Source organism: Canis lupus, chromosome 11 (genome assembly GCF_011100685.1).
Source record: "Canis lupus familiaris isolate Mischka breed German Shepherd chromosome 11, alternate assembly UU_Cfam_GSD_1.0, whole genome shotgun sequence".
Classification (NCBI taxonomy): Eukaryota; Metazoa; Chordata; class Mammalia; order Carnivora; family Canidae; genus Canis; species Canis lupus.
The window spans coordinates 68,850,103-68,872,278 of NC_049232.1; the positions used below are offsets into that span (position 1 = coordinate 68,850,103).

General features: G+C 56.0%; 1 protein-coding gene and 1 non-coding gene across 5 annotated transcripts in view; both read left to right on the forward strand.

The window, feature by feature from the left end:
* Positions 1-22,176, forward strand: part of COL27A1 (collagen type XXVII alpha 1 chain) — a 135,127-nt gene that overhangs the window by 27,388 nt on the left and 85,563 nt on the right. For 3 of the 4 annotated variants that reach the window (XR_005367185.1, XM_038553205.1, XM_038553204.1), the window contains exons 6-11: positions 7,677-7,730; positions 9,198-9,251; positions 17,600-17,644; positions 18,267-18,320; positions 18,791-18,835; positions 21,493-21,546. Coding sequence is in view for 3 of the 4 variants with exons in the window: in XM_038553205.1 (XP_038409133.1) it covers positions 7,677-7,730; positions 9,198-9,251; positions 17,600-17,644; positions 18,267-18,320; positions 18,791-18,835; positions 21,493-21,546 (306 nt within the window). In the remaining variant the exon portion in view is untranslated. The remainder of the gene's footprint in view (positions 1-7,676; positions 7,731-9,197; positions 9,252-17,599; positions 17,645-18,266; positions 18,321-18,790; positions 18,836-21,492; positions 21,547-22,176) is intronic. The other variant, XM_038553206.1, reaches the window with a different exon arrangement.
* MIR455 (microRNA mir-455) lies at positions 21,273-21,330 on the forward strand. Its single transcript, NR_049230.1, has one exon. It is a non-coding gene; the product is annotated as a microRNA mir-455 (primary transcript).

Here is a 22,176-nt window from a genome sequence, read left to right on the forward strand (position 1 = left end):
TCCTGCCTCAGCTGAGGTTGGAAGGGAATGTTGTGTATCTGCACCAGAGGGTGTGATTGTGGGGAGAGGGTCCTCACTGTGTCCCAGATCCCCCTTGGACCAAGGAGGCGACCTGATGGGATCGTAGGGCTGGCCTCCCCCAGGCCCTGTGCTGGCTCCTCCTCTTCCACATGATGCTGCCTTCTAGAGCAACCCCTGGGGGGGCAACCATCCAGCCATGTCCTTCTGTCATCAAATGTTTATGGGCACCGACCATGTGTTGTTGGAGAAATCAGCCGAACAGGAGGGTCTGCCCAGGTGGCAGGAGCCCCCACTTTGTCTGGGTGGGTCACCGTGCACTCCTTGCTTCAGTGAGTTCATGGGACCCTTGGGAGCTTATGGTCTTGTGGGATAAGGACTGAGGGATGGGAGATACCAGTGGATTGAGGAGGCTCAAAGGGGAGAGGAAGAGCAAAGGAAGGACTCCACGCCTCTTGAGGTCACAAAGACGCCAAGGTCACTTACCTGGTACTGGTGGTGACCAGCAGTAGCAGGACTGTATTTCGGATTCTTGAGCTTGCCTGCTGGAAGACACGTGTCAGGGCTGCTACAGGCCAGAGCCAAGCTTTATTTAGCCCGACCTGCCCTCCCCCCCACCCTAGACCAAGGCTTTGCCCACTTGCCAGAGACCCGTACTCCCACGTTCAAATCCATCAAGAGGAGGGAGGGTCAGCTCCCACGTGGAGTCGAGATCAAGGACTTGGAGAATGAGGCAGAGAAGCCAGGCCCCTGGGAGGACGGCATTGGCTGACCTTGGAGGCTCGGTGTTGACTCATGGGATTGATTCATGTCGCCAACCAGCCTGTACTTGTTGCTGTGGGGAAGGGCAGTGGTTAAGAGCACAGACTCCGGAGCCAGGTGATCGAGGTTCAGACCCCAGCTCTGTCACCTCCTGGTTCTTTGGCGCTGAGTATACATTATTTCAACTTTCTGTGCCTCAGTTTCCTTATCTAGAAAATGGACGATGAGAGTAACTGCCCCCTTGGGTTGTCATGAGGAGTAACCGAGTCACTTAGAGCAGTGCTGGCCTGTGGCAGTGCTACAGCAGGGTCAGCTTCAGCACCAGCCGGGTGGGCCTGTATTGGGGCCCCAGCAAGGACAGTCCCTGCCCTCGTGGAAACAAGCTAATCACACTGATAAATGCAGAATTATGCCATGACCCGGGCTCTATGAGAGAGGCATGGGACGCTTGGATGCCTAACACAGGGTGGATTGGTCCCATCTAGGAGGTGAGGTGCACTTTCCCAGAAGGCACATGGGTTGGACTAAGGTCTAAAGTACAGCAGATGACAAGGCACAGGGGCACAGGGGCAGGAGGGTGGGGAGGGGAGCAGGCCCTGGTAGGCGGTGGAAAGACATTTGGACTGTATCCCAGCAGCAACAAGAAAACACGACAAGGTTTTTAGCAGAGGTGACATGATCAGATGAGATCTGCAGAGGCCACTCGGGCAGTTTGAGAAGCAGGGCCTGGCGGGCAGCCAGCGGGGAAGTCTAGGGCTGCGCTGCTGGGGATGCTGACGCTGGACTGGGGTGCAGACAGGTGGGATGCAGGCCCGTGGGCAGGTGAGGGGCTCTGGGCCAGAGGCCAGTGGGGCTCCAGCTGTGCAGGAAAACCACTGCTGCCCATGCCAGAGGATAAGGCGCTTGGCCCCACTCTTCTTGGCAGGCGGCCGCTCCGTCCCCAGTGTGGCCTGCTCAGTTTGCAGTGAATTACCCGGGATTATTATGGGCCCTCAGGCACTGGGGTTGGGGGGGGTGGGAGGGGTGAGGGGCGATAGGTGGACAGGAAGGAGCAGACTTGGTGATCTAGGTGGCTGCTAGCAGAGCTGGTCGGGGCCGAGATGGAGAAAGCCTACAGGGTTCTCAGGCCCCAGCCTCCCCTTCCCCTTCCTCTGATGACAGAGGTAAGGCAGGCTCATTAAGGAAAACATGGAATAGTCCAGAAAGTATCAAGAAGAGAATAAAGCGGCCTGCAGTGGCCCTGCCCAGTGATGAGCACTGAGTGCATTTTGAAGACTGGGCCAGGGACTGGCCCAGAGCTTTGCATACTTTGTAGGGCAGATGACATCACCCCCATTTTACAGATGAGAAAATGAAGGTCTAGGTGGCTGAGTAACTTGCCCAGGGTCACATTTCTGACAAGTGTCAGAGACAGGATTTGAATCCTCTACTGCCCAACTCCAAAGCCTTTTGGCCTTATCGTACTTTTGGCGATAAGGCAAGTTTGTTCACTATCTCTGTGGCCTTCCTCTGTGGATTACGTAACATACATGCATACGTACACACACACACACACACACACACGTATGTAACACATACATTAGATATGAGTTACACATAAGTAACATTTTAACCAAAATAAAGAAATCAGAATGATTTCTTAACATGTACGTAACATAGTATACGTGTGATAACATACACAGATATAATGTACATTAATCAAAATGCCTGCACATGCACAGAAAGCTACAGATGTATATACACGTACAGGCACACATACACATATATGAATAATTTAAAATTTTCTGCAAACAAGAGCTTTATGTATTTACTTGTTTTATTAGCAATTGCCTTCTGGAAAGATTGAGGCAGTTCATGCTGCAGCTAGCATCAGCAGATGCTGTTTTAAAATGATAATTTATCCTTGTTTTCACTTCAGTTCATTGACCAGCTAGAAGAAGAATGCTTTTCTTACATCTGTTTGCCATTTGTATCTTATCATTTATGAGTTTGTTTATTTTGGGGGTTGGAATGCTGTCTTTTGTTATGGATTTGTACACTTATTTATATTTACATATTAAGATTGTGCAGCCCTCGTCCACCTTATGAGTATGTTCCAGTTTATTTGCTTATTAAGAGTATTCATGACGATGTTCACAAGTAAAAGTTTTATCTTTTTTTTTTTTTTTTTTGGACTAACAAATAACAGCTAACACTTATTAGGAACTTATGTCAGATAGTTTGGAGAGGGTTCCACCCAAATGTAAAATACATCATTCTTCACTTTTATGCTTAGGCATTTCTTTCCCACCACATGATCAGATAGGTATTCATTTGTATTCTTAGTTATTTCTTAATTTTATTTGTATTCTTAAAGATTTTAAACCATCTGGTATGAATCTTCATGGGGAGTGGGTATGAGATGGGCTGTAACTTTACTTTTTCTCCCCAATGGTTAACCATTTATTAAATAACCTTGACACTACTGATTATTATATGATAGACCAGGCTCTAATCCTGACCGTCTCAAGATGTTTCATTGCTCTGTTTGTATATTTTCTGCTAAAATACTGTTATATGTGACATTGACGATCTTTACCGTGTCTTCTCCCCTTTTTCTTTTAAAATATTTCTGGATCTTTGTTCTGTCAGATGAGCCTTATGATCATTTTAATCATTTCCTTAAAAATACCCTTGGGATCTTTATTGGAATTGTATTAGATGTATATATTAATTTGTGGAGAATTAACAGTTTTAAAATATTACAGTTTCCTATCTAAAACTATGGCATATCTTCTCATTTGTTTTTTTTTTTAGACATTTCTTTAGTAAACTTTTGTAGCTTTTATGGCATAAGGCCTACAGAGCTCTGGTTTGTGGATAGAAATTTTGTACTTTTGTGGCTGTTGTGAGTGAAATGTTTGCCCCATTCTAATTTCTAGCTGGATGTCAGCTATTGAGTAGGACTGTTGAATTTCATCTTTTTATATTTTTTTGTGGCTATTTTATAACCATGCCCCGTACTGGATGATTTTGTTGATTTTAACAATATTTCAGTTCTCCTGTATTTTCTAGACAGATACTTGTATTGTTTGCAAAAAAAGGACATATTTGTGTCTACTTTTCCTGAAAGACTAGTTGTCTCATTTGTTTTTCTTGCCCTATTGCATTGGCTGGAACTTCTAAACACATGACGTAGTGATAGTGGGAGGCCCAGGTTATCTTCAGAGGAAACCAGTCTGAGCCAATCTCAGTCTTAGAGTTGTCTCTTGAGATTCTATCCATTCAATTGCTCATTAGTGAAATATTTGATGATGCCTCCTCTGGGCCACCCCCTGTGCCAAGTACTTGGATTAGAGAGGACTTACACAGGGGATTTCTGGCCCAGAATTTCCCAATCCTTCATGATGTGTTCCTCCGTTGTGTCAGTCCCTCTCTAGACCTCAGCCATTCAGAGTCCTCTGTCCTATGCTTCCCAACCCTACCTGTAAAAAGGAGCTCAACATAGTTCCCACTCCCATTCTGGAGAGCTGGGTTGGCAACCAGGTTCTCATCCTTACCAATGTATAAGCAATTAATTAGACTTTATATATTCCTCCTCTCTCACTGGGGAATCTGCAGGAGTCTGGCTGGGAAGACATATAGTCTTCTCCATCCCAGAAATCACACCTTCACCTGACTAGGGGTGCCTCGAGCATCCTTGGAGCTAAATTGTCATCTTCCTTCCTCCTTGTCTTCCTCCAGCCTTAGCTTAGCTGCAACTCGCTTCAGGGATTTCCCCTCAGTCTAGGTCAAGTTCTCTCTGACTTCCTCCTTACTCTACTTATCATTGGATGGTAGTTTTTGATTTGTGAAGAGCTTGGGCTCTGAAACCAAACTACCTGAGTCTAAGTCCCACTTACAAATTGTATGACCTTGGAGAAAGGACTTAGCCTTTCTGTGCCTTAGTTTCCTCATCCATGAAATGGGATGGTGATTGTTGATACCTCACAAATTTATGTGTCCAGGGCTCAGAAGAGCACCCAGTAAATGCTAGCACCGATGGTCTCTGGTTTCTCCTTTGAGAGTCCCCCATGGGCATGAACTGTGTCATGTTCCCCACTGTGGTATTCTCTGTATTTACTCCAAAGCTTGGCTCAGAGTGAATGTTCAATGTGAATCTATGCTTGTGGCTATTGTACTCGGGCGGGGGTTACATCCCAAGCACTGTGCTGGCTGCTGAGCATGCAGAAAGAAATCCGTAAATAATGGAAATGGCTCAGGTAAGGGACCCGGACAAGGGAGCAAGCCTGTCATCTCTTGGGGTCTCAGTTTCCCCTTCTATAAAGAGACAGAAAAGGATAGTTGAAGGCCCACCCTGAATGTGTTTCAAGCCCAGCTGCTCTGCCAGCTGCAGACCGAGGTGGGCGAGGGTGGGGTGGGGAGAAGCTACTGCCCTTTTTTGGCCATTGGAATCCTCGGTAGCCCTGAGCCTGGCTTTGCACTTGGACTATGGACATAAAAGGCATCGGAATCGGGGCTTGTGAGATGCTGAGGGCGAGAGTGTGTTTGAAGGACGGCCAGGGCAGGGTGGTAGATCCCAGAGGGCGCGTTCTGCAACAGTGACCTGGAGGGGCCCAGGTGGACGCACAGTGGGCAAGGAGGGGTGGCTTTCCTGCCTGGGGCAGCTGTCATCTGGTCAGAGGGAGTGCCAGAGAGGCATCCAGGCTGCTTATTCATAAACAAGTAAGCGAGTGCTTTGAAGTCAGACAGAGTGGGCACTAGCCAGACCTGGGAAGACCTTACCTCTGACCTGCGTGTCACACCAGGCAGTGACCTAGCCCCTCTGAGCCTGTGTCTTAGTCCTGAGTTGCAACCAGCGGGTGTTAAGAGGACAAATGGACACAGTGTTGGGCATGGAGTAGGTGGCTCTGAAAGGTCTGCTCTCTTTAAGGCTCTGTCCAGTTCGAATGCAGTGACTTCTTATGGAGAGTGGCTGAGCCAGGATTTGGAAGGGCTGGGTTCTGACGAAGAAAGGAACCAAATGGGAACTAATTAAAGTTGGTCAAGCCACCCCTTCCATGTGTCACATCCATTATCTCCCTGGCTCCCTGCCAAGAAATGTAGGACGCTGGTGGATGTGTGTGTGTGTGTGTGTGTGTGTGTGTATGAACCCGTGTGCATGTGTGAGAAAGTGTGTGCTGTGTGAGTGTGTGCATGCATTTGTGTGCATGTGTGAGTGTGCATGAACCTATGTGCATGTGTGAGAAAGTGTGTGCATGTGTGAGTGTGTGTGCACGCGCCTGTGTGCATATGTGAAAATGTATGTGTTCATGTGTGAGCATGTGTGCACGTGTGTGTGCATGCACCCTTGTGTGCTTGTGTGAGTGTGTGCATGCACCTGTGTGCATGTGTGAGTGTGTGCATATGTGTGTGTGCATGTACTTGTGTGCATGTGTGAGAATGTGCATGAACCCGTGTGCATGTGTGAGAAAGTGTGTGCATGTGTGAGTGTGTGCATGCACCTGTGTGCATGTGTGAGAGTGTGTGCATGTGTGTGCACACGCCTGTGTGCATATGTGAATATATGTGTTCATGTGTGAGCGTGTGTGCCCATGTGTGTATGCATGCACCCTTGTGTGCTTGTGTGAGAGTGTGTGTGCATGCACCCGTGTGCATGTGAGAGAGAATGTATGTGTTCATGTGTGAGAGTGTGTGCATGTGTGAGTGTGTGCATGCACCTGTGTGCATGTGTGTGTGCATGCACCCATGTGTGCTTGTGTGAGCATGCCCATGTGTGTGCACCTGTGAGGATGTGTATACACATGCCCATGTGTGAATATGTGCATGCATGTGCATGCACCTATGTGCATGTGTGGGTGCGTGTGCACGTGGCCTCACGCCAGACCTGGGAATGGGAAGTCTTAGCTTGGCCAATGCCTCATCTGGGGGCCTTTGACAGTGCCTTTCCCCTCCTGCCTCAGTCTCCCTCAGTGCATGGGGTGGGTAATAGCACCTCCCTTGCCCACTTCATCAGGCTATGGTGAGAATCTCGTGAGACCAGGGTATTGCAACCGTGAAGGGCTGTGCACGGACGTTAAGTGGGTGTCACTGCACTGACCCTTGGTAAATAGACCACTATGGTGAGCGTATGAGAAATTCATGCTTTTTAATTTTTAAATTTTTTAGATTTAAAGATTTAATTTATTTATTCATGAGAGACACAGAGAGAGAGAGAGGCAGAGACATAGGCTGAGGGACAAGCAGACTCCCCGCAGGGAGCCCGATGCGGGACTCCATCCCGGGACCCCAGGGTCACGCCCTGAGCCAGAGGCAGATGCTCAACCGCTGAGCCACCAGGCGCTCCGGGCATTCTTCCTAGATGTGTCTCTCAGAAGCCCCCTGAGAGCCCAGGGGAAGGAGTCTGGGGGCAGTCCCAGCAACACGCACACGCAAGGCCTCGTCCCCAGAGACCTCCTGCTTGGTTGGGAGGACACAGTGCAGCTGCATCTTGAAGGCTGCCTATGGCCTGGAGAATCTCCCTGAGGAAGGTTTTCTAGGCGGGCGTGACTGCCTGGGCGAGGACCTGGCAGCCGGGGAGCTCAGGGCACGGCTGACGACGGGCTGTGGCCTGGCGGGGAGCGAGGGACCCTGTCTGTGGGTTTGGCCGCTGGAAGGAGAGCCGGGTTTGCCGAGGATGGGTGGATCCGAGGCTGGAAGACGTGGGACGGCAAAGGAGGAGTTCGGAGGTGTCCTCCTGCGGGCAGTGGGGAGCTGTGGAAGGTGTTCAGGGAGAAGGGAACTGGTGAAGGCCCCCCGGGAGCTGTGCGAGTGGGGGGCGGGTGGGAGGGCATGGCAGCCGGGGACAGGACTCTGAGCAGAGGTTGTGGGGAGGTAGCCTCTCTAGACAACTCTAGAAAGAATTGTTTTTCTTTCAGGGACAGAAAGGGGACCCAGGGCTCTCACCAGGAAAGGCCCTCGATGGGGCAAAGGTAGGTTTTCCAGGGACCCCAGCATTGAGGGAAGTGGGGGAGTGACAGCAGGGAAACCGCCAGGCCTTGGCAGAGGCCCCTGGGTGACGGAGGCAGGAGGTCACTGTGTGACAAGTGGCAAGGGAAGAGCGTGGTTTGGGTTTCTCTTTGAGGTCTTCCAGCTTTGTCTGTGCAGAACCCAAAGCCATGCCCTGTACACTCTCTGGGGCGCAACCAATAAAACAGACAAAAGATTTTGCCCGTGGACACACCCTTGGTGAGCGAGTGACCTTTTGTGTGACGTCCTGCGTTTCCGTAGAGCCCTCTAGGCGACCCTTGGCATCCAGAAGGTTTTTTGGTAGCATGCACCCAGAAGCTTCCAACAGATGTTCAAAGTCCCCTCTGAGGTTAATTCGAGCTGACAGTTCTGTGGATTTCTAGGAGGTAGGAAGGGATCGGGCCAGAGGTTCAGGGCTCCCTGACTCTGAAGGGGCTATGGGACCAGAAGTTTCTGGTGGGAAAGAGAACATTAGCCCAGAGGACTTCACTCACCCCTGAAGCATCCCTCCCCCGCCCCTCATACACCGGTTAAGGGGCCTGGAAGGAGCACAGGACAGGTAGGAACCGGGGAACCAGACTCGAGGTGAGACCCCTGGCTCTCAGACACAAGCATCCTGGAAGGAACACCCCGGCTTATTCTGGCCCCAAGCCCAGGAGCCCTCCGGACAGGCACAGCCCTGCTTCTCCACCCAGCGTCCTGTGCTTGGGCACGGAGAAGAGGCAGCTCCCTTCTATTGCCTCAAGACCCAGGTGGCTCATTCCTTCACGTCCTCACGGAGGGCGTGTACCGGGTGTAAACACCCGCACGCGTGCCAGTGCGCTCTTCATGGAAGATGAAGAGGATGCAGGACGGATGGGGCCCGGCTTGCGGGTGGGAAAGCAGAGGGGCCTCAGAGGCAGGTGGCTCGCTGGAGGTCACACAGCTGGTCGGGGACGGAGCAGGATTTGTATCCAGGTCTGAGCGAGTCCGGGGGCCCGGGCTTCTCTCTTGCTCTCCTGGGTTGTGTGTTCTCGGCTCTCGTGGCAGAGATGCCGCTTGCTGACCACCGTGCCCGGGCAGGGGGAGGGATGGGCAGGAGGGAAGGAGTGTCAGGAACGCAGAGAGAGCGAGCGGATTGGAACGGGACAGACAGGTGGTGTGTCCCCTGGGGCACTGGTTTTCCAGACACGGGTTTAGCAGCAGACCCCGTTCCCTAAATGGCATCCTGTGCCAGAGTCCGGTGTAGCAGATACATCTAGTGGGGGGACTGGGTTGGGGGGGGCAGTACCCGCCCACTCGGCTGCCCTCCCCGCCACCCGCAGAGGCCTCTGGGCCTCCAGGAGTCCTGTCCGCAGACAGTTGTCCGTGCGAGGGCACACGTGCAGTTTCACGAGCGTCTCTGCTCCTCTTCCGCCCACCCCGCTCACCCTTTTGTCTGTGTTTTGCAGGGCGACGTGGGCTTGCCTGGGCTCTCTGGGAATCCGGGACCTGTCGGACGAAAGGTACACCTGGGTTTCAGTGCTTTGCCTTGTCCAGTGGGCTTTCTCTCTAGCTTCCCGGCCAGGGCCTGTCAGCCTGTCGGGACTCAACAATGCTTGTGCCTCTTCCAGGAAGACCTCCTGGAACCCCAGGCTGCGGTCCAGGAAGCCTCCACTCTGCTCAAGGACCGTTAGCCCGTCTTAGTTATTTTCAGCCCGACGTCTAGCCTCCCCTGACCATGGTGGGCGAACCTGGTTTGTGCGCAGGGCCCGTGCATAGTAGGTGTTCAGGAAATGGGGGTGGCGGGGGAGGACAACACAGGCCAGGCGTCAGCTACTTTTTGCAGGGCTGCTGATGGGGATTCCAGGAGGTATATATCGGCTTAGGGCCATGTCTTTCAGCTTCCACCCTGGCTCCCCGCTGTGGCCGCAGCCACCCTCTCTCTGGGCCATCTGGTTCTCATCTGGACAGACGTGGTGCCTCCTGGCTCCATCTTGTCCTTGCTCGGAGGGTCCCTGTGGCACAGGGGACTTGGAGCATCACGTCCCCTGCATCCCCTTCTCCACCCTCCGTGGCTAGAGCGTAACTCTGGAGAGGCCAGAGCCAGACAGGAGTCTGTGGCCATCTGTGGGCCGGGGAAACCTGGTATTGTCTGGCTCAGAGAACACAGGGACTCCCTCTCCCCACTCGCTTCCCCTCCACGCTCCAGCACTTGCTGATGGATGAGGTGTGAGTGGAAAAGTCTCTTTCCAGCGCCGGCTCATAAAGCAGCCAGTGGTGGTCTCGCTCTGCATGGGGTGGGAGTCGAGCAGAGGTGGCAGGAGATGGGAAAGCAGACTAGACCAGCTCCTGCTGGCATGGCAGCGCCCCCTGCTCTCAGCAGATGGCCAGGGAGGCCCAGAGCCCCCATCCAAGAGGGACCAGCTCACCTGGGAAGGGAGAAGCATGTTTCCTAAACTAAGGAAGAGGCTCCGTGTGGTTGGAAAACTGGCAAAGCCATGTACACTGAGGCCCTCAGGCCCCGGCTCAGGCAAGCATGCAGGACTTTGAGCTGTGGCAGGCCAGTGGGCAGAGCTTGGGGGAGCTCGGGGTCCCAGGCAGGGACCCCTGACCGAGGCGGGGGCTGCGGAGGAGGACGGATGGGCTGCAATCATCGCTGTTTGTAAGCACTCTCTCCTCCCATGTGTGTCTTTGGTGACAGCAGCGGCCACTTTGTCCTGATGCTCTTATGTGGCTTTTCTGCAGCGTCTCGTGTGGGGAGCCTTGGGGGTGGCGAGGGGAGATCGGTGCAGGGGAGAGGTGGTGTCAGCACGCTGAATTGGGGCGTCACCTCAGCGTGACACCAAGAAGCCTATTCATTCATTTATTCCACAGAAGTGATTGAATGCTTATTATGTGCCAGGCAGGATGCAAGGCGTGGCGCTGAGTAAATAGACAAAAATCCCTGTCCCCCCAGAGCTTGCATTCTTGTGGGTGTGGTGGGGCGACAGATAATAAAAAGAAAAACAGTAAAAATAGAAGCGCAAATAGAAAATGGACAAAAATAGGCAGGGGAAAAGGGAGTTTGGGTTGGGAGGGTTCCCAGGTTAAGAGTGTGGCAAATTAGAGGTGGCACAAAGAGTGACCGTCCTTTGTCACATTGTTTCCTCCCGATAGCCTCGGAGAGTTAAAGCGCTGTTATGCCTGTTTTACAGCTGAGAACACTGAGGCTCAAATCGACCTCACTCATGCCTGTTCAGTCATTCTTCCGGTCGTTCAGCGACTGTGCACCCAGGTACCGGCCCGGTGCTGACACCGGTGTCAGATGCATTAGAACCAGGGGGGACTGTGGGCAGGGACTCTGGTCCGGTTGGTGTGAGCAGGACCCAGGTGCAGGATTCTTATATATATATAAGAATGGGGGCTTATATAATATATATATATATATATATTTTTTTTTTTTTTTAAATTCATGAGAGACACAGAGAGAGAGACAGAGACCCAGGCAGAGGGAGAAGCAGGCTCCCTGTGGGGAGCCCGATGCAGGGCTCGATCCCAGGACTGCAGGATCAGTCCTGGGCCAAAGGCAGACACTCAACTGCTGAGCCAGGCATCCCAGGTGCAGGATTCTCCTGTGCAGCTGAGACCGAGAGCCCCTGGTTTCATGGAAATACCTTCGGGCGTTGCTAAGCTGCGGAGCTGGGGTTTGAACCCGGGTCCCTGCCTTTCAGGCGCTTTGTCTCTGCACCAACGCTGAGTGAGACAGCTTTTCAAATAAGGGGGGGCCCACGAGTGAGAAAGAGCCTCCCTGGTCTAGAAGGTTCATTTGCCTGCCATCCGCCTGTGATGTTTGCTGAGGGCCTTTGCTGAGCCGGTTCCCGAGGGCTGGGCGGGCGCGCAGACCAGGCCGGCGGACCCGGACAGGACCCAGCTCTGTCCCCTCTCCTGCTGGGTGAGCCCGGGCAGGTGGCCTCCCCTCACGGAGCCTCAACTGCTTCAGGGAGAGGTTGGGCGAAATGGGCTGTTCCAGCCCCGCCACCAGCATGGGGCTGGCTCCCGGGGGCCCAGCTTACGGATCTGTTGAATGAATGAATGATCATGATGACCATGAAGGACAAGCGCAGAGCGTCTTGCCCATCTGGTACCATCTGTCATCTCGCCTAGTCACCAGGAAGCCTCCCTCCACTAGCCACGAAGGCGACCAGAACCTCATTTGCACCGTGGGAGGGTGGAGTCCTGTGCTGCCCCTGGTCTGACCGTCCTGCCTTCTTTCCTCAGGGCAGTGCTTCCCACTGGGGGTGACCTCGCCCCCCAGGGAACGGTTAGCAATGTCTGGAGACATCTTTGGCCATCACAGCTGGGAGGGGGAGGCTACCAGCATCTAGCAGGTAGAAGCCAGAGATGCTGTTAAATATGGCCACGTGGGGCAGCCCCGGTGGCGCAGCGGTTTAGCGCCTGCCTTCGGCCCAGGGCGTGATCCTGGAGACCAGGGATGGAGTCCTGCATCGGGCTCCCTGCGTGGAGCCTGCTTCTCCCTCTGCCTGTGTCTCCGCCTCTCTCTCTGTGTCTCTCATGAATGAATAAATAAAATCTTTAAAAAATAAAATAAAATAAATAAATGAATAAATAAATAAGGCCACATGCAAGCAGCTGTCCCTCCGCAGCAAAGACTCCAGCCCTCCAGCCCGGGCCGAGCCGCTCTGCGGCAGGGAAGCCCTCCCTCTGGGCCATCCTCGGGCTCGCTTATGCTGTGCGCTGCCCTGGCATGCTTCCTCTCCACACTCATCGTGATCGTTCATTCATTCAACAAACATGTAAGCAGTGCCCACGAGTGCCGGCCCCATGCTGGTGGCGGGGCTAGAACATCCCCCCAGGCAGAGGTCACGGCTCCTTCGCAGCCTCCTTGGGACGCCGCATGTTCGGCTGGCAGGAAAGTCACTGGTGTCCCAGGCGCGTTCGTCAGCGGGACCAGGTGCTCAGAGGACCTGTCCCTGCTTGCTTCCTTATGGGGGGCTTAGCACAGTGCGGGACACACGCACCTGCTCTGTCCCCTTCCTCCCTCCTCCCCTGCCTGAGGCAGATGTCACTCATTGATCTTTCTGGTCAAGCCCCGATGTGGCCTCAGAGCCCCTCTCACCCCATTGCCCCACGTGGACGGGACTAACGGAATGAGGTTGGTACTCCAGTTGAAGCTCCCTCCTGGCGCCCTCTGGCAACCCTCTCCCTGCCCACGGGCCCTCCGTCTGCTGCCTGAGCTGACCACTGCCATGCAGAGCCCCCCTCCAAGAGGCTTCTCCAGGCTCCCCTGCTGCTGGGCTGCCCCGGGCTTCTGGGGCCCCTGCCCACTGCCCTTTCTGAGCCCTACTCCTGCTCTGCTCTCCAACCTGGCTCCTCCTTCAAGCCCGTTTATAATGCCACCCGTTCCGGTTGGCTGTTTACACTGTCTTAGCATGCGGTGCTTCTCCTTCCTTCCACTCAGGATGCGTTGCCCTCCAGAAGGCAGGGGGTGAGTTTGTTCGGTCCACCGGTGTATCCTTCATGCCTGACACAGGGTCACGTTTGGGGCTCCCCAAGCCTTTGTTGCATGAATGAACAATTGGTCGAATGAACGAGCCGGACAGAAATTGTGCATTCCCACCGCACCTGTCTCAGGTACCCGTGGAGCGGAGTTTGATGTCAGGTGCCTGGCTGTGTCATGATGGACTGTGCTTTTGGCCAAGCCACACGTTTCCAAGTCCTACAGTCTCTGAGCCAACACAATGCTTTGGGGAAACTGAGGTCCAGAGAGGACCAGGGACTGTGCGGTGTCATGTAACAAGTCACCCTGCCTCCTGGCACGCTTCTTCCTCGCTGAGCCCGACTGGGGCTCTCTGTCCCGCTGACTGGCCCGGGTGGGCTGTGGGCTGTGGTGATGTTTGGCGAGCCTCGTGGAGTGCGAAGCAAGCAGGGTGAGTTCCGTGTTATAGCAAAGAGACGCTGGGGCCCGGGGGCACAGCTGAGGTCCCCAGGACCCCCGGGCAAGAACAGGACCCCCCCTCCCCCACACTCCCTGCCCAAAGCCCAAATAGCATCCCCGGCCGACGGGGAGACTGTCTGCAGCAACAGTGAGGTGATGTCTGGTTTCTCCTTGTGCATTGTAAGCAATGATTAATCTGGCTCCCAAACCAAAATATAGACCGAGTTCTATTATAAACACGGGTCCTGTGGAGACCCGCCTGCTGGGCAGCCAGAGGCCCCTTACAGACTCCGTGGTCCCCGGAGCTCCCCTGAAGCACCCGCGCTTGCCCTGGTACCGGCCGGGCACCGGGCACCCACGGGGAAATCACTGCCCGTGGGTCCACCTTGCGGTAAGTGCCTACCCCGTAATTGCCGGGGCCCAGGAGAAGATAATGATTTAGACTCTTCCAGGTCCTGGGGCCCTGTCATTTGAAGCTATTTGGCTGGCCCCAGCTTGGTAAACACTGTTAAGGTACTTCCAGGGGGCACAGGAGCCCCCCTGCGCCCCCCAGCCCGACCCCGTGCCTCGGCCGTGCTCCGTCTCTGCTGCTCTCAGCCAGCCGGGAGGGGTGGGTCGTTCGCAGCCACGTGCAAGGCCCTCAGGGACCACTGATTGGACCAGACCGAGGAATCGTGGCCTGTTGGACAAAGCACAGCCCGGCGGGTGGCGGGGGGAGGGTCTAGAGTCCAGGTCTGGGCTTGGCCATAATTTGCTCAGTAACCTTGGGCAAGTCCCTGCCCCCTGGTAAGCCTGTCCAATGACAAAGGTGGGCGGATTGATGGCTCAGGTCCCCTCCAACTCAGATACTCTAGGGTTCCGTGGCTGTCCCCTGCCCCAGGAAAGCTGCGGGGTGATCCACGTGCTCTGTCCTGGGGAGGAGGGACCATAAGGGGGTCGTTCCCTGTGTGGCCCTGTGGCTCTTGGATGTGGGCGTCGGGCCGCCGTGAGCATGTCTTATCCCGTGATGGGGTGGTTAGGACCTAGGGACTGGCGTCACACCTGGCGTTGCCCCTGGTAGGCCGGAGAGCCGCAGGAAAGGCTCCTCACCTGTCTGAGCCTCCGTTTCCTCGTGTGGCACACGTGCATGGTAACTCCTACCCGCTAGGGATGGTCGCAAGGACTTGATGAGCTGATGTATTTATTTAAGGCTCTAGGACCGGGCCGGGCAAAGGGCCGGCCACTGTCCCTATCCTATCACACATTTCCTTCTTCCTATGTCCTGAGTAAAGGGTTCACTTGAAACCTTCTGGGATCTCCCTGGCAACACTTCTCTGCTGAAGCATTGGTTTCCAGCAGATTTCTTCCTGGCTGCAGGCGAAGCCAAAGGCGCTGGTGATGCTCAGAGGCCCCCTGGTCCCCTTTCTTGGTTCTCTTGGGATTCTTCCCCCGTTATTGCCCTGGCTTTTGGCAGCAACCCTGAGGCAGGCTGAGAATGACAGTGAGGCTCAGAGAGGGCAGTTGCCCTGAGTGGAGGGAGCCACACGGTCTGAGCTCAAGGCTCGACTCCACTCTTCGTGGGAAAGGCTTGGCTGGTTTTTCCTCATATGCAAGTTCCAAGTGGAGAGAGGATGATAAGGACGATTACGCGAGTCATATCACGACACGTCCCTGCTCAAAATCCTCCTGTGGGTTCCCTCCATTCTAATGCCTTATGTGCTCTGGCTTCTGGCTTCTGGCTTTCTCTTAACTCATTCCACCCCAGTCACGTAGGCAAACCTGCCTGGCTGCCCAGCGGGCACCACCCCTCCCAGTAGGCCTCTCTGCGTCCTCTGAGTCTGCTCACTTTTCTTCATCATGCTCATCACTACCGCACATTTGCAATTTAAAAAAAATTTTAAATTACGGCAAAACCCCCACAACATAAAATCTACCACCTTAACTGTGTCTCCAGGTAGGGTTCAGCAGCGCTAAGGACATTCACGTCGTGGTGCAACCCGTCTCCAGAACTTCCCCTTCTTGCAAAACTAAAACGTGACACTCACGAAAACAATTCCCTATTTATCCCAACCCCCGGATGTTATCTTTTATATTTATTTGTTTTTATATCTCCTTCATTAGGCTGTGAACTCCACTGAGGCTAAAGGGTGTTGTCTCCTCCTTCATCCCAGGTCTAGAGTGATGCTGGCACATACAAGTTCAGCAAGTGTTTGTTGAATGAATGAGTGAATGAATGAAATACGAAGCTCACGGTGGTAACAGCCTGCAGGTCTTTACAGGCCTCTGAATTCAATGCTGGGGACTGTGCTAGGTGCTTTACACACATTATATCATGTGATCCATGGGCCAGTCCGTGTATTTCCATTTACAAACGGGGAAACCAAGGCTCAGCGAGGCGACATCAGTGGCCTCAGATCATGCAGCCGTCCAGTAGCGAAGCAGGATAGTCCCAGATCTCAGCCACTCGGCATGCTAGCCGCCGGCTGTGGCCTACGCTTCAGTTTGCTCCCTGGGGAAGAGAACGTGCACCCCAGGTGGAAGAAGCTCACGGGCCACGTTGCATCAGTCCCACGGGCCCCGCGTGTGAGATGTGATCGTATCGCTGAGCAGTGCTGAGGTATGAGTAGGTGCAGAAGGAATGCTTGTAAACTCCCCAAACCTCTTGGATCAAACCGACGATGCTGTTTATAATTAAGAGTCCTGCTTCCCGGGGGTCTGGGGTGGGGGTGGGGGGGTTGCTGAGTGCGTGTGCCTGTGTGTGTTTGCTTACACGCATGAACTGTACGTGCCTGGGATGTCGGCAAAGCCTCTCCTTGTGGCCTCGGGCGTCCGAAGGACCCGGGGTGGGTGCGAGCACGCTGCTTCTTAGCGATGGCACTGGGGCCAGTTCTCTGAGACTCAGTTTTCTCCTCTGTGAAAATGCAGATGATAACCCCTGCCTCCCCGCTGCACCTCGTCTGGCTGGTGTGAGGGCTAGAGGGGGCCACGTGGGTGGAGTCTCAGGTAAACCGCAGTGCGGGGAGGGGGTGTGCAGGCATCGTCTCGTTTATCACGCTCTGGGGGAGCCGTACAACTTTGGAGTTCTCAGCGGCGGTGAGGGACAGTGTGAGCCAAGCCCTGGGCTCTCTGTGCGAGGGGCTCTAACGGAGATCTGTGTGGCTGCCCTGGCTGAGATGCAAGGCCCCTGCCCGGTCTTATTTCACAGCTGCCGTCAGGGGATGGAAGCTTGAAGTCTGGGGTTTCCCTTTGGAGAGCCCCTACATCTTAGGAAATGGCTCTGCTGGGTGGCCCCAGGGCCACGTGTAAGCACACGCTCGTTTGATTCTCTTGACCTAGAGACCTGGTAGTTGGGCCACGCGGACCGAGGGTCGAGGTTGGTGCTGGCTTGTAGCCAGAGTCCTTCACAAGTCAGGCATTTGGGTGGCCTCGTCCTCCCCAGAAGGGAGCTGGGACCAGTGGGAGGAAGGGAGGCCGCTATTTCGGTGAATGTATTTGGTCGGTATGTGTGAGATCTTTCCTGATAGGGGGTTTATGAGAAGGGGCAGGTCTTGACACAGATCCCAGCACCCCATGGTGGTTGAGCGTATCCCAGACCCGAAGGTCCTAATTGGCCCACCCATCCATCGAGAACTCGCTCTACCCCGGCTTCGGACGGGCTCACCCCCGTCTGGATTTGGGAGGGATGGATACAGACACAGGGGCTGTATCCCAGTTCCACTCACACGCCCTGCCGGAGGAGTGAACCAGCCTCGAGGGCCGTCGGTGGCAGAGGAAACCACAGCAGGCTGCCGACCCTGACGGGCCTAGGTCCGATCAGCGAGTGGTCACTGAACACACACTACACCCCTGCCGTCCACACAGCGTGCAGTGCTGCAAAGGCAGGTGCGGCGGCCGGGCCTGGGCCATCCGACCCGCAAGCCCAGAGGCCTTCCTGATTCAATCCCCCCCACCCCACAGGGACACAAGGGCTATCCTGGACCAGCGGGGCACCCCGGAGAACAGGTGAGGGCCGCAGCCTCAGCCCTGCCCTGCTTGCTCCCCCCCCCCCCACTCCACCCCTGTCTGCCCCTGGCCTCCTCCCTGGGCCCCATGCCATGAGTGAGCCCCAGAGCCAGGCGGCTCTGCCTCCCATCCTGCTGGGGCCCCAGAGCCGACCCCACCTCTCCCCCAGCCGCATCTGCCTGAAAGAGCTGGAGTCCACGCCGGCCTGGCGTTGGCATGAGCCACCCGACTCCGGCGAGAGCCATGAATAGCTGGCCTGTTCCGGGCGATGTTAGGGGATATTATACATGCCGCCACGGGGATTGCAGGAATTCGGGCTGTACTGGCCCAAGTCAAATAGCAGCCCCTGCCAGCGTGGGAGAGCCAGCCAGGCTCCTCAGAGCTTTCTCAGTCCTGGGCTGCCAGCACAGGGGGTTTTGTCCTTCTGAGCTGGTCTGACCGGTTTCACAGAGGGGTGGGCTGGGGCCCAGCAGGCCCGTGCCTTCCCCTTCCTCCCCATCCAGCTCACATTCCTGCCCTTCTCTTTGTCCATTGTGAGTAAGCCCCCGTCTCCCACCGCCCCCCAGCCCCAGAGCTGGGCCAGGTCTCTCCTTTCCTTATGTTTCTCTTCATTCCTTTGCAGGGGCAGCCGGGACCTGAGGGCAGCCCAGGGGCCAAAGGTTACCCTGGCAGGCAGGTGCAGTATATGGCTTCTGGAAGCTCGGTGGCCATGACGATGTGGAGATGGCCACGGGTGCCCCCCCACCCCCACCCCAGGCAGAGGGAGGCGGCAGGCAGGGGGCTGAGGAGCCGCCCCCATGGGGGGGGGGTGCCTGAAGACAGGGCTTTTCAGGGGGCTGGACCAGGGATCCCTCTCTTTGAAGGTAGTAGGGCACGGGGTGCTCAGAGCAGAAGAAAGGGGATTCTGGTGCTGTGGGGTTGGGGCTTCCGGGGCTCCTCCCACTCAGTCTCCCCCACCCCCATCCACTCCCCCGGGACTCTGGGGCAGAGTGGGGTCCTCAGTGTGAAGACTACAGGCCCAACCCCACTCCCTTTCTACAGGGTAGGGGGCAGCTGAGGCCCCGAGGAGGCAGGACTTGCCCTGGGTTGTTGGCAGCAGGGAGAACGTTTCCCTATGTCCTTGCCCCTCTGTCTTTTATGTTTCAGGGGCTACCTGGACCGGTAGGAGACCCTGGCCCCAAAGGCAGCCGGGTAAGTGGGTCTTGGCAAGTGCCACACAGGTGGGGCCCTGGGTGGTCATTACCTGTCCCCCCTGATGGGAGGTCAGAGGTGCAGGGTCTGTACACAGCGTCTGGCAGGGGGGCTGGTGCCTCTGCCCTCCCCCCTGAGTGCTCTCCGGAGAGCCAAGGGGCAGCAGGGTGGACAGGTGATGGGGGATCCTTGAGCCAGGTAAGTCGGCTTGGTGCCCGTGGCGCAGCTGCCACGGTCAGACGTTTGCCTGCCTTGTCCCCCAGCACATCCCAAGAGCTAGGGGACCTAAGTCAGGGCTACTTTGTCTGCTGTTAGAATCCTGCTCCCCTTCCAACTGAGGTCTGGGGGACCCCACTTTTGACAGAACAGCAGTGACTGATGGGTGATGCTGCTCAGACCTGGAGACTGATGGAGCATCTGTTCTCCCTCCCCTGGGACAAACCCCAAGTAGCCAGCAGCCTCAGTTTGCCCACCTTTACGATGGGAGTGAGGTCCATACCTACCTCTAGCATGGTTATGGGGATACCAGGAATTTGGAAGCAAATACTGCTGAAGAGGGGCTATCAGGTGGGGGCTCCCAAGTGGGTTGTGGAGAAGATTCTGGGTGCATGGAATGGGGGTAGATGGAGTTTGAAAGTCTAAGAGATAATGTGGTGTGGTCTACACACAAGGCAACTGGGTTCATGGTGGGGACCTGACAGTCCCGGTTCACTCTACACGCCTAACGTGGAGCTGGGATGGGGACCCAGGTGTCCTGTGGCCCGGCCTTGCTGCCTCTCCAAGAACGCTCAGCAAGTGGGTCACAGCCCTCGGGCAGGCTGGGTCAGGTGTGACGTGTCCTCCACTCCTGAGCCAAAGCTATTTATGACCACAGTCTGGGCCTTAATCCCTGGAGCTGACATGTGGCTGTTAGAGCATCTGGGCGGTGGGCAGGGAGGTGGGTGGGCAGGTTCCTCAGGACGCGATGATGTCAGTGATGATGATGATGAGTGATGTCATGCAGGGGCCGAGGAGGCTCCTGTCCTGGGAGGCTGGGCCTCCCTACTTTTATCCAGCTGTTCCCGCGAGCTGTGGCCCCAGAGGCATGCTGATGGCATCTGGGGTGGCTTGCTGTTTGCCATGCTGATGGCATCTTGAGACCACATGCGGGGAGAGAGCTGGTCTGGCCCCAGCACCCCCCTCTCTGGGTCCCAGGGCCCTGAGCAGCCTGGATGAGCTGGGAGCACTCGAGCTGCCCTCCCTCCCCTGCCACCACCAGCCTCATATTTATGAATGAGATAAAATGCAAGCTATGGAATCAGGGCAACCGGCTTTGAGAGCTGCCGTGCCCTTAACCAGCTGTGGGATGGTGGGCAAGTTGCCGGACCTCTCTGAGCCCATTTTCTCATCTGTGAATCTGGGATAGAAGCCCTGGTTGGCAGGACCAATAAAAGTCCCTCGTTACGGTGATGGATGTTCATCACTGGAGGGTGAGGAGGTTCAATGACGTCTTGACCTACTAGGGGAGGAGAGATGGTTGTGAGCCTGTGTTGGTTGCTTGCTTGTCGGGGGACAGTGTAGCCGAGTGGTTAGGAGGCCCGCCTGGGAGTCCGTTGACTCGAACTTAAATACCAGTTCTATCGTGCTCTAGCCGTGTGACCCTGGGCAAGTCACTTCACTTCTGGGCCTAAATGTTCTCCCCTTTCCAGGGGGCCGACTGATTATAACCTGCTTCTGGGGATGCAGCAAGGACCCAATGGATGCTTTCGTGCCCCCCGAAGCCCCGAGAACGTAGTTTGTGAGCGTTATTATTAAATCATTCCACAAAGATCTAGAGAGCACAGATAGTGATAGGAGCTCTGGGTCCCTGCCCCCGAGAAGTCCCCAGGCTAATGAGGGCGTGAAGCGTGGACACAGATAATGGAAGATAAAACATCGGAAGAAAGTGGTAAATCCTATTAACTGAGGAGTAAACACGGTGCGTGGGTGGAGGGACGAGCCGGGAGGAGAGAGCTCGAGCTGGGCTTGGGAGGGGTGGCCCTGCCGTCGCTGCGGGGGGGAAGGGCCAGCCCGGTGGAGGCACAGTGCGGAGGCAGGACACCGGGCACATCCTGGGGCCTCGGACTCCCGGCTGGCTGCCCCCAGGCTGCTTGTGTCGCATCATCTCCGAGCCTCGGTTTCCCTGTCTGTGCAGCGGGGCAGCTGACAGCCAGTCGGCAGCGACGCTGGGGGCTCGGCCGCAGTGGCCTCCGCGTGCCGCCGGGACCTCTGCTCAGGCCCCTGCGGGTGGAGGGAGCCCCAATTCCGGGACCCCCCCGGCAGGCTCCCTCGGGGCGGGCGGAGCCGGGCGCGCTCTAGCATCTAACCCAGCCGAGAGCTTCCTTTCTGCAGGTCCGGGAGCCCCGGCGCGGGGCGGGCCTCCCCCCGAGAGCGCCCGCGCCCTTCCCTGGCGTGAGGGTATGTGCCTTTGGACTACATCGTGGAAGCCAGCACCATGCAGTCCATGGGCATATACACTTGCCTCAAGGCCTGTGTCGTCGAGGAGTCGCCGGAGCCGCCGCTGCCACCAGCAGGAAGAGGAGCCTGGGCGTGGGAGGGCAGTGGGGCGCGGGCGGCGGGGCCGGGCCAGCCACACCCCACCCCTCGGTCCCTCTGACCCCCTACCTGCTCTTTCCTAGGGCTACATTGGACTCCCGGGGCTCTTCGGCCTGCCAGGGTCCGATGGAGAGCGAGTGAGTAGGCCTCGTTTGTTTACCTCCCGCCCGCCTACCCACCCCGGTCTTCTGGGAGGAGTCCTGGACTCCCTCCTGGAGGAAGTGCCCTCGAGTTGCATAGGAGCCCGCCAAGGGGTCGAGTCAAGGCAGTCAGGTCCCTTCCAATGTAAGGGAGAGTGGGGACAAAGTCGGGGAGGTACGGTGACTGGCACGTGTGACAGTCTACGCCGTCAGAGCTCAGAGCGCGAGGCAGGAATGGTAGGAGACGAGCTTGGGGGGTGCGGGGGGCTCCTGGGCGAGGTTATGTGGGCGTCGGGCCCAGGGTCAGGAGGGGGACGTGATTCTGAGGCATGGACAGCTTCTGAAGGGCTTTCAGCGAATGAGACGTGGGCCTGCTTCTTACTGTGGATCAAGTGTCCGCTCGCTGCAGCCCGAGGGCCTGATCCCGGCAGCCGTCTGTGTGTATGCAGTGGTGCCGAGTACAGGCGTGCTCGTTTGGTTACCTGCCGTCTGCAGCGCCTCGTACTCCTGCAGCCTTGGCAGGGACCGCATGGCCCACGGGCCTTTCTGCCCTGTCCCCTCCCAGCCTGAGCCCATAGTTGGGAACTCACTCGTCACCTCATAACAAGCTGGGTAGAGAGGACCTCG